Here is a 15,455-nt window from a genome sequence, read left to right on the forward strand (position 1 = left end):
GAGGTCACAGGGCAACCATCTACTCCAACCAAAAAGTTAGTTGTATCATCATACCAAAGCAGTCTTTCAGAGACTGCAGCAATAGAAAAAATCTGCTCATCAAGGAATTGTTCCCTTATTTCAACTATTTCTACTAGAGGTCTCTCAAGTTGAGACAGATGATCGGAGACTTGATTTTCTATGCCCTTCCTATCTTTGATCTCCAATTCAAACTCTTGGAGCAACAACACGCACCGCATTAGACGCGGCTTGGACTCTTTCTTACTCAACAAGTATTTCAAAGCTAAGTGATCAGTGTGTACAATCACTTTATTCCCCACCAAATATGTGCTAAACTTGTCAAAAGTAAAGACCACAGTGAGAACTCTTTCTCAGTAGTGGCATAGTTGACTTAAGCATCATTCAGTGTCCTACTTGCATAGTAGATGGGCCTAAACATCTTATCTTTTCTTTTCCCCAAAACTGCCCCCACAGCTACATAACTAGCATCACATATCATTTCAAATCGCTGGCTCCAATCAGGGGTCACCATAATGGGAGAACTAAGTTTTTCTTTTATCAATTCGAATGTTTTTAAGCACTCTACAGTGAACACAAACTTAACATCCTTCGCTAGCAATGCAGTCAATGGCTTGGTAATGCTGGAAAAGTTTTAATAAATCTTCTATAGAACCCAGCATATCCCAAGAAACTCCTTATGCTCTTCACAGAAGTCGGTGGAAGGAGCCTAGCAATTACACCAACCTTGTCTCTATCAACTTCAATGCCATGTGTAGTCACTTTGTAGCCCAGGACAACTCCTTCTTTCACCATGAAGTGGCACTTCTCCCAGTTAAGAACCAGGTGAGTGGCTTCGTAACGTTCAAGCACAAGCTCCAAATTCTTCAAGCAATCATCAAAGTCATCACCAAGAGGGTGAAATCATCCATGAATACCTCTAGACACTTCCTGTTTAGATCGGAGAATATAGATATCATGCACCTCTGAAAAGTGGTCAGTGCATTACAGAACCCAAATGGCATCCTCCTATAAGCAAAAATACCCGATAGGCAAGTGAATGTAATCTTCTCAACATCTTCTAGGGAAATGGGTATCTGATTACAGACTGAGTACCCATCCAAGAAATGGTAACATCCATGTCCAGCCACTTTCTCGAGCATCTGATCAATGAAGGGAAGTGGGAAGTGGTCTTTCCTTGCTGCATCATTCAGCATTCTATAATCAATGCACATTCTACACCCAGTGACTGTTCTCGTGGGGATCAATTCATTGTCTTCAATCTTTACCACTGTCATATTTACATTCTTAGGTAAAATTTGTACTGGACTAATCCGCTACTACCAGAGATAGGGAAAATCACTCCCACATCTAGCAATTTGATGATCTCCTAGTGCACTACCTCCTCCAGATTTTTATTCAGCTTGCGTTGGGGCTGCACCACTGGCTTACTATTTTCTTCCAGTAGGATTTTGAGCATGCAAATGGCTGGACTGATTCCTTGAATATTAACCGTGGTCCAGCCAATGGCCTTTTGTACTTTCTCAGTAGCTCCACCAGCTTTTGCTCCTGTGTACCTGTCAAGTAAGCAGAAATAAAAACAGAAAATTATTACTATCAAGAAAAGCATATTTCAAGTGATTAGGGAGGACATTCAATTTCATATTAGGCTTAGAAGCTGCCTTCTTCAGTTCCTCCTCATCAACCACTTGATCCTAAGTCTCAAGAGCTTCATCCTCTTTCTTTATTTCGGGGTCTTCATCCTCTATGGTGCTAGACTGAGTAATGTAATACACCTCTCTAAAGTATCCCCCACAAGCTTGTCAAACTTGTATTTTTCAGCAGATTCTCCTACAACATCTAGCTTGAAACATGAGTAGGCCGATGCCTCATCACTGCGATATTTCATCATCCTCTTTATCCGGAACGCTATTTGCTCATTGCCCACTCTAAGCTCAAGTTTCCCCTCATAGATATCAAGGATAGCTCTGCATGTACATAAAAATGGCCTCCCTAGAATTAGAGGTACATCCTTATTCACTCACTTCCATATCCACCACAATAAAGTCTACGGGGAGCACAAACTTATCCACCCGTACTAGAATATACTCAATGATTCCCTCAGGGAAAATGGTGGTCTGGTTAGCCATTTGTAGGTACACTGGTATTGATTTGATCACTTCGAGCTCACCTTCCAGTTTCCTAAACACAGACAAAGGCATTAGATTTATTGAAGCACTAGAATCAAAGAGAGCCTTGTCGAATTTCTCACTCCCCAACGAGCATGGTATGGTGAAGCTTTCTAGGTCCCCACACTTTTGGAGAATTTTATTTTGCAATATGGCATTGCAGTGAGCATTCAGCTTGGCCACTGTTGTCTCCTCTAATTTCCTCTTGCTAGACAGGATTTCCCTCAAGAACTTTGCATAAGCCGACATCTGAGTGAGTACCTCTGTAAACGGAATGTTCACATAAAGTTTCTTGAGCATCTCCATGAACCGCCCAAAATATTTGTCAAGTTTTTCCCGCTTCATCTTTTGAGGGAATGGTAGAGCTGGCATGTGTCTAATTTCTTCAATCTCATTTTGTACCCCACTACTCTGACCTTTCTGCTCTTCACTCTTTTTCTCTTCTAGTGTCTTAGTCTACTTGTTCACCACCTCGGATCTAGCTTTCACAACTAGGTCAGCCAATGTTTTGCCACTTCTCAGAGATACAACTTTGATTGTTTCTTTTGGGTTCTTTTTCAGTGTCGGAGGGTAAGAGTCTCAAGAGCCCTCTCAGATAAAAAATTTGTAGTTTACCCCATTTGTCTTTCTAAATTCCGGATGGTTGTGCCCTGAGGCTCAAAATTTTCATCTGTTTTGTTAATAAACGCCTTCATGAGATCTTTCATACTATACTGATTTGACTGTGGTGGCTGGTACTGCTGCCTCTGCTGGTTCTGAAAACTTGGTGGTCCTTGACCCTAGGGTCTAGGATTAATTATTTTGCTGCCATAATTTTAGAATCCCCACTAGGTGAACTCCACGAAAAATCTGGATGTATTTGTCCCATAGTATAATAGTGGTCCCACTCTGGTAGTTTCCTCTATTATAGTTCCCCACAACGTTAACATCCTCAGCTGAAGCTTGACACTCATGTGCAGGGTGTCACATTCCACAAAAGTCACATGCTGCTTGCGGCTCACTCTGTACTTTGGCCAATGTCAACTTTCTTATCTCCTTGGTCATGGTGTCTTGTTAGGCTTGCACTGATGTATTAGAGTCCACATGGTGAACCTAAGCTGATTTTTGTTTGTCACTACTTTCACCTTGGCCATTGGTTAGCACCCTCAAATAATTCATCAAGGATTGAGACAACCTCCTCTGGAGTTTTTTTATTTGTGGACCTCCACATGTAGTACTCAGAGTTCATCGTGAGGAAGGTGTAAGTCGATCCCAAAAATCCTGGAGTTGCATCCGCAAATCAATTTCATTGTGCTGATACTTTCTGACTGTCTCCTTGAATCTTTCCCAAGCTTCGAAAACTATTTTTGTCTCTTCTGGCAGAAATTGTGGATTTCCCTTCTGAATTTCCCTATTTTTGCAGCTGAGAAGTACTTGTTTTCTTCAAAGTATGACCCAAGAAATGTTTTCTTCATTCTCTTTCTCTTCTCAGTTGTCGCAGGTGTTTCTCCAACTCCGATTTATAGGGTATCACTTCCTTTGAAGAAGATTGAGTCATACACCAGAGAAATTAAACCTGTATCCTGCACACAAGTGAGAAAATGTGAATACACTAAAGTAAAAATTGATTTCTGAATTAGTACTAAAACTATTTTAAACACTAGTGATTGCCCATTCCCGGAAATGGCGCCAAAATTTGAAGAGCGCAAAACACAACACAAAATTATTGCTCGCTAGTCAAAGATAATATAGTTTAATTATCGTCTCCACAGGGATTGGATTTAAACACTATTGGAATAATCTTCAATTGATTACTATCCAGGAAAATTAATACTTGATTTGATGATTATCAACTATGATTAACTACTAAAAATTAAGCAATTAACAATTGATAACAAAAGACAGCAGATGAGCAACAAAGAAATATCAATGAGAGAAATGGGTAATTGACTAGATATGTGCAAAATAATTGACTCGGGATCCAATTCTTGAGTTAGTTCCCTCTATAATACTGTTTCTTCTCATGAATTCAACAGATAATTAGATTACACTTGAAGCTAATGTTCCTCTTTCTATTAAATGTTAATTTCAGTAATTAATCCAATTGAAGCATGGTAAACAATTGCAATGAATAAAATGATGGTTATGATTTAAAGGGTAACTTCTCACGATTATTTCCCTATTTTCTAGTTCGATTAATAATTCAAGAGGCTCTTTCTATTATATATTTGAATCATGAATTAAACTAGAGCATAAGATGTAAAGAAATTCAATACCAGGCTCATTTTTCGATTAACAAAAATAAGAAATAACTTCATAATAAGAATTAAAACTCCATTAATTAATTCCAACAATTATCAAGAATCGAATCCTTAATCAAGTTATCAAATCACCGTATCTGTCAACACCCTAATGAGAATTACTCCATAGAAATGGAAAGGTAATCTCAATGAGGTTTAAAAACAAAGAAAACATCAATGCTAATGATTCGAAACAAACTCTCGTATTGCATCGATTATTGGTTGAAATCTTGATGAATTCTTACGTCTTCTTGCCTTGGTTGCTTCTCAAATCTTTCGTAGGCTAAAAGTCCCTTCAAAAACGTATTTTGGTGTATTTATACCTTGTAGGAACTGTCACGACCCCGGTTTGCCCTCCATGAACCATCGTGACGACACCTAGTCTCTACGACTAGGTAAGCCTAAATTGTGGAAGATAAACCAAATTGTAGAAATTAAACGATTTAAAATAGAATTAGAGTAATAAAACAATGTTTAAAAGTGCCGCTCGGCATACACAATATTTAACTCTCAAACTGATACATACTTCCAAGACCCGGAAACCCATGAATCACAAGCTAAGGATATTACATAGTGCTCTAACTCCAGAATAGTCTAAAACAAGTAAATACAGAAGGGTTGTAACTACAAGAGAGAATAGAGAGATACTCCTCGGTCTACGGACGCGGCAGATATACCTCGAAGTTTCCGAAGGGTCGCCTCGCCTCAAGGATGGTAAGTCTGAGTCAAGGTACCTAGATCTGCACATGAAAAACATGCGCAGAAGGGGCATGAGTACACCACAACGGTACTTAGTAAGTGTCAAGCCTAACCTCGGTTGGGTATTGACGAGGAAGGTCAGGGCCCTACTGAGGTTAAATAAATTATAAGGTTCAATAGTGTAGAACAGAACAATATAAATAAGTGCAGCAATAAAAGTATCACAAGATAGAAAGGGCAACAACAACCATTACAGAGACAAGGTAAACACAGAGAGAAATACGGTTCAACATCAAAATAACAATCGGGGATCTCCTAGGATACTGTCCTGTAGTCCCAAATATACATATCTAATGGATCTCCCGGGATCCCGTCCTGTAGTCCAACTCATGGTGCGCGGGGATCTACTGGAATCCCATTCCGTAGTCCCAAATGTAAATATCAGTACTGGGGAATCTACCGGGTGCATTCCCGTAGTTCCATATAATTGTGCAGGGAGGATCTACCGAAATCCCACATCCGTAGTCCCAAAATAAATAGACAAGGGGGAGCTACTGGAATCCCACATCCATAGTCCCAATGTATATACACAGTAATAATAGGAAAATATTCAGAAATGGCAAATTTCATATTAAGGCAAACAAGTAATTCTAGCCGAGCAAGCTGCATAGAATTCAGGTAAGGCAGTTTGAGCAAGTAAAGCAATTAAGTCACTTAGACATGCTTTCCTAAGCTAACAACATGCTTAATGGTGCAAGTAATAAAAGCAGAAAAGGAAACATACTAGTAATTACTTAATGAAAACCGGATTTCCAACAATTATCACAAGTACACACTCGTCACCTCACGTACAAGGCATTTCAATTACCAAATATAACAAATACTAAGGAGAAGGTCCCCCACACAAGGTTAGAAAAGCCACTTACCTCGAACCGACTCAATAATCAATCCGAAACCACACTCTTGCCACGAGTACTCGACTCCAAATGGCCCAAATCTATTCAATTCAATTTCATAATATAAATAACACTTCAAGTAATTGATTCTACAAAGAAATTCTAAGCTAATACGCGAGATTATGTAAAACAACCAAAACGCCTCTCGGGCACACGTCTCGGAATTGGTAAAAATTTATATTTTCAGAATCCTCATACTCTCACGAGTTCATGCGTACCAAACATATCCAAATCTAAGGTCAAATTCCCAATCAGAAGTCAATTTTTTAGTCTAAGAACTTTCTTCCAACTTTTTCCCAGTTTTCATCGTCAATCCGGAATTAAATGATGAAACTAACAATAGATTTATGGAATATAACTAGAAAGGGTTAAAGAATTGTTACCCACTGATTTCCTCTTCAATTTCCTCTCAAAATCGCCCTCTCTCGAACTCCAAATCGAATTTCCAAATTTTGAAACTAAACCCTCGAAATTTCATATTTCTGCCCTGCTGTTACCGCATCTGCGGTTTTGGGACCGCTTCTGCAGTCCCGCTTTTGCGGAACACGGGTCGCATTTGCGACTTCTCACTTAAAATCAATCTTCCGCATTTGCGACTCCCCATCCGCAGATGCGGTACCGCTCCTGCGGAAATCCTACCGCTTCTGCGATCCCTGTTGAACTTTCCCATTTCCGCTTCTGCGATAGATCCGCCACTTCTACGACTCCGCACCTGTGGTCCCACACTCACAGGTGCGGTTATGACAGAAGAACAGCTGAAGCTGCAACTATAAAATTCCAAAAATCTTTCTGTCAACCATCCAAAATTATCTCGAGGCCCCTGGGACCTCAACCAAACCTACCAACATATCCCATAACTTCATTCAAACTTGTTCCAACCTTCGGAACACTCAAAACAACATCAAAACATCTATTTTTTATCGGGTTCAAGCCTAAAAATCCCAAAAATTCTAAAAATATGCTTTCGATCAAAACGCCTAACAAGCCTCGTCCGAATGAGATGAAATTTTGCACACACGTCACATTCAACACTCCGGAGCAACTCCAACTTCCGGAATTCCATTTCGACACTCGGATCAAAATCTCACTATCGAACCGGAAACTTCAAAATTCGACCTTTTGGCATTTCAAGCCTAAATTAGCTACGGACCTCCAAAACACAATCCGAACATGCCCTTAAGCCCGAAATCACCCAACGAAGCAAACGGAACCATCGAATTTCCATTCCGAGGCTGTCTTCGCACTGTTCCGACTACGGTCAACTTTCCAACACTTAAGCTCTCATTTAGGGACTAACCCAAAACTCTCCGAAACTCACAACCGAACATCCCGACAAATCAAAATAGCAGAAATAAACACAGGGAAAGCACTTAATAGGGGATCAAGCGTTAATTCTTAAGACGACCGGCCGGGTCGTCACATCCTCCTACACTTAAACATTCGTTTGTCCTCGAACGAGCATAAAGGCATACCCTAAGTAGTGAAAAGATGAGGGTAACAGCTGCACATATCCTGCTCGGTCTCCCAGGTCGCCTCCTCAACCGGCTGACCCCGCCACTGAACCTTTACCGATGCAATGTTCTTTGACCTCAACTTTCTAACATGCCTGTCCAATATTGCCACTGGCTCCTCAACATAGGATAGATCCTTGTCCAACTGGACTGAACTAAAATCCAACACGTGCGACGGATCACCGTGACATCTCCGGAGCGTTGAAACATGAAATACCAGATAAACTCCTACCAAGCTGGTTAGGTAAGGCAAGCTCATAAGCAACCTCCCTAACACGCCTCAATATCTCAAAAGGGCTAATAAACCTCGGACTCAACTTCCTTTTCTTCCCAAATCTCATAACGCCCTTCAAAGGCGAAACCCGAAGCAGAACTCGCTCTTCTACCATATAGGAAATATCACGAACCTTCCGATCCACGTAACTCTTCTGTTTGGACTAGGCTGTATGGAGTCTATCCTGAATCACCTTAACCTTCTCCAAAGCATCCTGAACCAAGTCTGTGCCCAACAATCTAGCCTCACCCGGCTTAAACCAACCCATCGGGGATCTACACCGTCTACCATATAAAGCTTTATACGATGCCACCTGAATACTGGACTGATAGCTATTATTGTAAGCAAACTCCGCCAATGGCAAGAACTGATCCAAAGACCCTCCAAACTCAATCACACACACACACGGAGCATATCCTCAAGAATCTAAATAGTGCGCTCAGATTGTCCGTCCGTCTGAAGGTGAAATGTTGTACTTAATTCCACCCGAGTACCCAACTCATGCTGAACGGCTCTCCAAAATTGTGATGTGAACTAAGTACCTCTATCTGAAATGATGGAAACTGGAATACCATTCAGACAAACAATCTCCTAGATATAGATCTCTGCCAACCGCTCCGAAGAATAAGTAGTACACACAGGGATGAAGTGAGCGGACTTGGTCAGCTGATCCACAATTACCCAAATAGCATCGAACTTTCTCAAACTTTGTGGGAGCCCAACTACAAAGTTCATGGTGATCCGCTCCCACTTCCACTCCGAAATCTCTATCTGCTAAAGCAACCCACTTGGTCTCTGGTGCTCATACTTCACCTGCTGACAGTTGAGGCACCGAGCTACAAATCTAACTATATCTTTCTTCATCCGCCTCCACCAGTAGTGCTACCTCAAATCTTGATACATCTTCGCGGAACCAGGATGAATGGAATACCGCGAGCTATGGGCCTCCTCCAGAATCAACTCCCGAAGTCCATCAACATTGGGTACACAAATCCAATCCCGCATCCTCAATACCCCATCATCACCAATAGTCACATCTCTAGCATCACCGTGCTGAACCTTGTCCTTGAGGACACGCAAATGAAGGTCATCATACTGACGCTCCCTGATACGACCAAATAGGGAAAACCGAGAAACCACGCAAGCTAGAACCTGATTGGGATCTAAAAGATCCAATCTCATAAATTGGCAGGCTAAGGCATGAACATCCATCGCCATGGGCCTCTCTAATGCTGGTAAATAAGCCAAACTCCCCAAACTCTCTGCCCGGTGACTCAAAGCATCGAGCACCACATTGGCCTTGCCTGAGTGATACAAAATAGTGATATCATAGTCCTTCAGCAACTCTAACCACCTCCTCTGGCACAAATTTAGATCCTTTTTCTTGAACAGGTGCTGCAAGCTCCGATGGTCAGTATAAATCTCACAAGGCACACCGTATAAATAATGGCGCCAGATCTTCAGGGCGTGAACAATGGTAGCTAACTCAAGGTCATGGACCGGATAATTCTTCTCATGTATCTTGAACTGTCTGGACGCGTAGGCAATCACCCTACCGTCCTGCATCAACACCGCTCTAAGGCCAATCCTCGAGGCATCACAATAAACCGTATAAGACCCCGAACCTGTAGGCAGTATCAAAATTGGGGTTGTAGTCAAAGATGTCTTGAGCTTCTGAAATCTCTCCTCACACTCCTCCGTCCACTGGAACAGAGCACCTTTCCGGGTCAACCTGGTCATAGGGGCTGGAATCGATGAAAACCCCTCCACAAAACGACGGTAGTAACCCGTCAAGCCAAGAAAACTACAGATCTCTGTAGATGAGGATGGTCTGGGCCAACTCTGCACGACCTCTATATTCTTCGGATCCACCTGAATACCCTCACTCGATACCACGTGGACTAAGAATGCCACTGAATCCAACCAAAACTCATATTTCGAGAACTTAGCATATAACTTCTTCTCTCTCAGAGATTGAAGCACAGTCCTCAGGTGCCGCTCATGGTCTTCCCGACTCCGGGAATACACCAGAATATTATCAATAAAAATAATGATGAACGAGTCAATATACGACCGAAACACACTGTGCATCAAATGCATAAAAGCTGCTGGGGCATTGGTCAGCCCAAATGACATGACAAGGAACTCTTAATGATCATACCGAGTCCTAAAAGCAGTCTTCGGGATATCTGGCTCCTGAATCTTCAACTGATGGTAACCTGAGCGCAAGTCAATCTTAGAAAACACCCGTGCGCCCTGAAGCTGGTCAAACAAATCATCAATACGAGGCAAAGAATAACGATTCTTCACTGTAACCTTGTTTAGCTGGTGATAATCGATACACATACGCATAGAACCATCCTTTTTCTTCACAAACAAGACAGGAGCACCCCAAGGCGATACATTGGGCTGAATAAAACCCTTATCAAGCAATTCCTATAACTGATCCTTCAACTCCTTCAAATCAGGAGGAGCCATACGATACAGAGGAATAGAAATAGGCTGAGTGCCCAGCAACAGATCAATGTCAAATTAATATCTCTATCAGGCGGCATGCCCGAAAGATCAGCTGGAAACACATCGGGAAAATCCCCTACTACTGGAACTGAATCAACGGAAGGGGTATCAATACTAACATCTCTCACATAAGCCAAATACGTGTCACAACCCGTCTCAACAATACGCTGAGCTTTAAGAAAAGAAATACTCTACTGGGAGTGTGATCTAAAGTATCCCTCCACTCAAAACACGGTACACCTGGCATAACCAACATCACGGTTTTGGTGTGACAATAAAGGATAGCATAATGGGGTGACAACCAGTCCATGCCCAAGATAATGTCAAAAATCAGTAATGTTGAGCAACAATAAATCGGCTCTAGCCTCAAAACCACTAAGAGCAACCAAACGCGACCGATAAATGCGGTCCATAATAAGAGAATCTCCCACAGGAGTAGAAACATAAACAGGGGAACTCAAAGAATCCCGAGATACACCTAAATGCGGAGCAAAATAAGAAGACACATAAGAATAATTGGAGCCTGGATCGAATAGAACCAATGCATCTCTGTGACAAATTAGTATAATACCTGTGATCACAGAATCGGAGGCAACAGCCTCGGTACGGGCAGGAAAGGCATAGTATTTGGCCTGGCCTCCCTCTCTAGGGCGACCTCTACCTCCCCAACCTCCACCTCTAGCTGGCTGAGCAGGTGGGGTAGCAATTGGAGCTATAACCATAGCCTGAGAACTCTGCGGGGCATACTGTGGCTGAGAAGTCTGTGGAGGTGCACCCCTCCCAAGTTTGGGGCAATCCCTTACCATATGGCGTGTGTCACCACAATCGAAACAAGCTCTGAGAGGACGTGGTGGCTATGACTGGCTCGGGCTAGGTCTGCTGGACTGACCTCTCAAAGCACCCCATGCAGGAGGCGCGCTAGATACCGATGGTGCATAATAAAGCTCCTGAGGCATAGGAGGAGCTGGAATACCACTGGCTGCTGGAAGAGCTGAATGAACAGGATGACTCATATAACCCCTACCATGACGACCTGCTGCTAAGGCACGGGCACCAGAGAAATGGCCCGACTCTCGAGACCTCTTGTCCTCCCTCTCCTCTCTCTCCCTAGCATGCATACCCTCAATCCTCCTAGCAATGCTCACCACCTGCTGATAAGAAATATCCATCTCCAACTCACGAGCCATGCTAGACCTGATGCTGGGAATAAGACCCTCAATAAACCGGCGAACCTTTTCGCGAACAGTAGAAACCAAGGTTGGTACATGCCTAGCCAAACTAGTGTAACGGATAACATACTTTGTGACAGTTATAGCACCCTGGCGCAAATGCTCAAACTCTACGTGCCATGCGTTTCTAAGGCTCTGAGGAACATACTTCTTCAGGAATAGATCTGAAAACTGAGTCCAAGTCAGTGAAGCAGCCTCATCCGGACTGTCTAACTCATAGGTGCGCCACCACTCATAGGCTCCTCGAAGCTAGAAAGTAGTGAAAGAAACCCCACTCGATCCTGATATATCCGTGGTACGGAGAATGCGATAGCACTCATCTAGAAATCCCAAAGCATCATCCGATGCTAGACCACTGAAAATAGGAGGCTTGTACTTCTTGAACCTCTCAAGCCTCAACTGCTCATCCTCGGAAGCTACTGCCCTGTCCTTGGGCTGATCTCGGACTACAGGTTATACAAGAATAATCTTAGGGACCTGCTCAATATGCACTCGCTTCTCAGGAGTGCGGGCGGCGGGAGCATGTGCTCCTACCCCGGCCTGAGACTTAGCTGCAATAAGGGGAAACAACCCTGCCTGAGCCAAAGTGGTGTACATGCTCATGAACTATGCCAGAGTCTCCTAAAGTGCTGGAGTAGTAGCAGCAGTAGGCGTATCAAGTTCCTGGTCTCCAGCTAGATCTTCTAGTGGTACCTCGGTGGCAGCTCGCGCAGGTGCTCTAGCTGCACCGCGTGCGCATCCTCGGCCTCTACCCCGGCCCCGGCCTCTGACGACTGCAGTAGGGGGCGCAAGTGCCTAATCATCTCGGGTAGCGCGTGTCCTCACCATCTGTGAGAGAATAGAAGACAAAAGTTTAGAATTTTGATGTCAAAATATCGTACGACAAGGAAATCAAATGAAAAATAGAATTTTCCTAACAGTTACATAGCCTCTCATAGGTAAGTACAGACGTCTCCGTACCGATCAGTGAGACTCTAATAAACTGACTTGTGATCCATGACTCCTATGAACTTAGAGCTCTGATACCAACTTGTCACGACCCCGGTTCGCCCTCCGTGAACCATCGTGACGGCACCTAGTCTCTATGATTAGGTAAGCCTAAATTGCGAAAGATAAACCAAATTGCGGAAATTAAACGATTTAAAATAGAATTAGAGTAATAAAATAGTGTTTAAAAGTCCCGTTCAGCATACACAATATTTAACTCTCAAACCGATATATACTTCCAAGACCCGGAAACTCATGAATCACAAGCTAAGGATGTTACATAGTGCTCTAACTCCAGAATAGTCTAAAACAAGTAAATATAAAAGGGTTATAACTACAAGAGAGAATAGAGAGAGACTCCTCGGTCTGCGGACGCGATAGATATACCTCGAAGTCTTCGAAGGGTCGCCGAGCCTCAAGGATGGTAAGTCTGAGTCAAGGTACCTGGATTTGCACATGAAAAACATGCGCAGAAAGGACATGAGTACACCACAGCGGTACTCAGTAAGTGTCAAGCCTAACCTCGGTCGGGTAGTGACGAGAAAGGTCAGGTCCATACTGAGGTTAAATATATTATAAGGTTCAACAGTGTAGAACAGAATAATATAAATAAGTGCAGCAATAAAAGTATCACAAGATAGAAAGGGCAACAACAACTATTACAGAGACAAGGTAAACACAGAGAGAAATACAGTTCAACATCAAAATAACAATCGGGGATCTCCCAGGATACCGTCCTGTAGTCCCAAATACATATCCAATGGATCTCCCGGGATCCCGTTCCGTAGTCCAACTCATGGTGTACGGGGATCTACCGGAATCCCGTTCCGTAGTCCCAAATATAAATACCCAATACTGGGGGAATCTACTGGATGCATTCTTGTAGTTCCATATAACTGTGCAGGGGGGATCTACCGGAATCCCACATCCGTAGTCCCAAAATAAATACACAGCAGCAACAGGAAAATATTCAGAAATGACAAATTTCATATTAAGGAAAACAAGTAATTCTAGCCTAACATGCTGCACAGAATTCATGTAAGGCAGTTTGAGCAAGTAAAGCAATTAAGTCACTTAGACATGTTTTCCTAAGCTAACAACAGGCTTAATGGTGCAAGTAATAAAAACAGGAAAGGAAACATACTAGTAATTACTTAATGAAAATCGAATTTCCAATAATTAGCACAAGTACGCACTCGTGACTTCACATACAAGGCATTTCAATTACCAAATATACCAAATCCTAAGGGGAAGGTCCCCCACACAAGGTTAGACAAGCCACTTACCTCGAACCGGCTCAATAATCAATTCGAAACCACGCTCTTTCCACGAGTACTCAACTCCAAATGGCCCAAATCTATTCAATTCAATTGCATAATGTAAATACCACTTCAAATAACTGATTCTACAAAGAAATTCTAAGCTAATACGTGAAATTAGGTAAAATGACCAAAATGCCTCTCGGGCCCACATCTTGGAATCGGGTAAATTTATATTTTCAGAATCCTCATACTCTCATGAGTTCGTGCATACCAAAATTATCCAAATCTAAGGTTAAATTCCCAATCAAAAGTCGAATTTTTGGTCTAAGAACTTTCTTCCAACTTTCCCCAATTTTCATCGCCAATCCGAAATTAAATGATGAAACTAAAAATAGATTGATGGAATATAACTAGAAAGGGTTAAAGAATTGTTACCCATTGATCTCCTCTTCAATTTCCTCTCAAAATCGCCCTTTCCCGAGCTCCAAATCGAATTTCCAACTTTTGAAACTAAACCCTCGAAATTTCATATTTCTGCCCAGCTGTTACCGTATCTGCGGTTCTGGGCAGAAGCGGTCCCGCTTTTGTGAAACACGAGTCGCATTTGCAACTTCTCACTTAAAACCAATCTTCTGCATCTGCGACTCCCTATCCGCAGATACGGTACCACTCCTGTAGAAATCCAACCGCTTCTGCAGTCCCAGCGAAACTTCCCCATTTCCACTTCTGCGATAGATCCGCCACTTCTGCATCTCCGCACCTGCGGTCCCACACTCACAGGTACGGTTATGACAGAAGAACAACTGAAGCTACAACTCCAAAATTCCAAAAATCTTTCCGTCAACCATCCGAAATCATCCCGAGGCCCCCGGGACCTGAACCAAACCTACAAACATATCCCATAACTTCATTCAAACTTGTTCCAACCTTCGGAAAGCTCAAAACAACATCAAAACATCTATTTTTTATCGGGTTCAAGCCTAAAAATCCCAAAAATTCTAAAAATACGCTTTCGATCAAAAAGTCTATCAAACATCGTCCAAATGACCTGAAAGTTTGCACACACGTCACATTCAACACTTCAGAGCTACTCAAACTTCCAGAATTCCATTCCGACCCTCGAATCAAAATCTCACTATCGAACCGGAAACTTCAAAATTCGACCTTTCGGCATTTCAAGCCTAAATTAGCTACGGACCTCCAAAACACAATCCGAACACACCCTTAAGCCTGAAATTACCCAACGAAGCTAACAGAACCATTAGATTTCCATTCCAAGGCTGTATTTATACTGTTCCGACTACGGTCAACTTTCCAACACTTAAGCTCTCATTTAGGGACTAAATGTCCCAAAACTCTCCGATACTCACAACCGAACATCCCGGCAAATTAAAATAGTAGAAATAAATACGGGAAAAGTAGTTAATAGAGGATCGGGGCATTAATTCTTAAGAAGACCGTCGGGTCGTCATAGGAACGGGCCCGGACAAAACTGCCCTTTCCTAACTGAAACGAGAAATAACTTTGACTAATATGTACAGGCGTGTCGTGCCCT

At 42.6% G+C, this 15,455-nt stretch overlaps 1 protein-coding gene across 1 annotated transcript; it reads right to left on the reverse strand.

The window, feature by feature from the left end:
• Positions 1–391: 391 nt before the first annotated feature.
• Positions 392–2,558, reverse strand: LOC104249054 (uncharacterized). The gene is made up of 6 exons (XM_070169584.1): positions 2,083–2,558; positions 1,794–1,985; positions 1,400–1,574; positions 936–1,334; positions 745–882; positions 392–631 (listed from the first exon to the last, which is right to left on the reverse strand). Exons 1-6 carry the CDS (start codon positions 2,556–2,558, stop codon positions 392–394), a joined length of 1,620 nt encoding a protein of 539 aa, XP_070025685.1.
• Between the last annotated feature and the right edge of the window lie 12,897 nt (positions 2,559–15,455).

This window comes from Nicotiana sylvestris, chromosome 3 (genome assembly GCF_000393655.2).
Source record: "Nicotiana sylvestris chromosome 3, ASM39365v2, whole genome shotgun sequence".
In the NCBI taxonomy this organism is placed as follows: Eukaryota; Viridiplantae; Streptophyta; class Magnoliopsida; order Solanales; family Solanaceae; genus Nicotiana; species Nicotiana sylvestris.

Excerpts from the sequence above, each read along its gene's own strand:
- LOC104249054 (XM_070169584.1), bottom strand. The coding sequence starts at position 2,558 with ATGCCAGCTCTACCATTCCCTCAAAAGATGAAGCGGGAAAAACTTGAC. Across the intron at positions 883-935 it reads TAAACAGGAAGTGTCTAGAG|AATTTGGAGCTTGTGCTTGA; the intron begins GTATTCATGGAT and ends GATTGCTTGAAG. Across the intron at positions 632-744 it reads TTGAAGTTGATAGAGACAAG|CCATTGACTGCATTGCTAGC; the intron begins GTTGGTGTAATT and ends AGCATTACCAAG.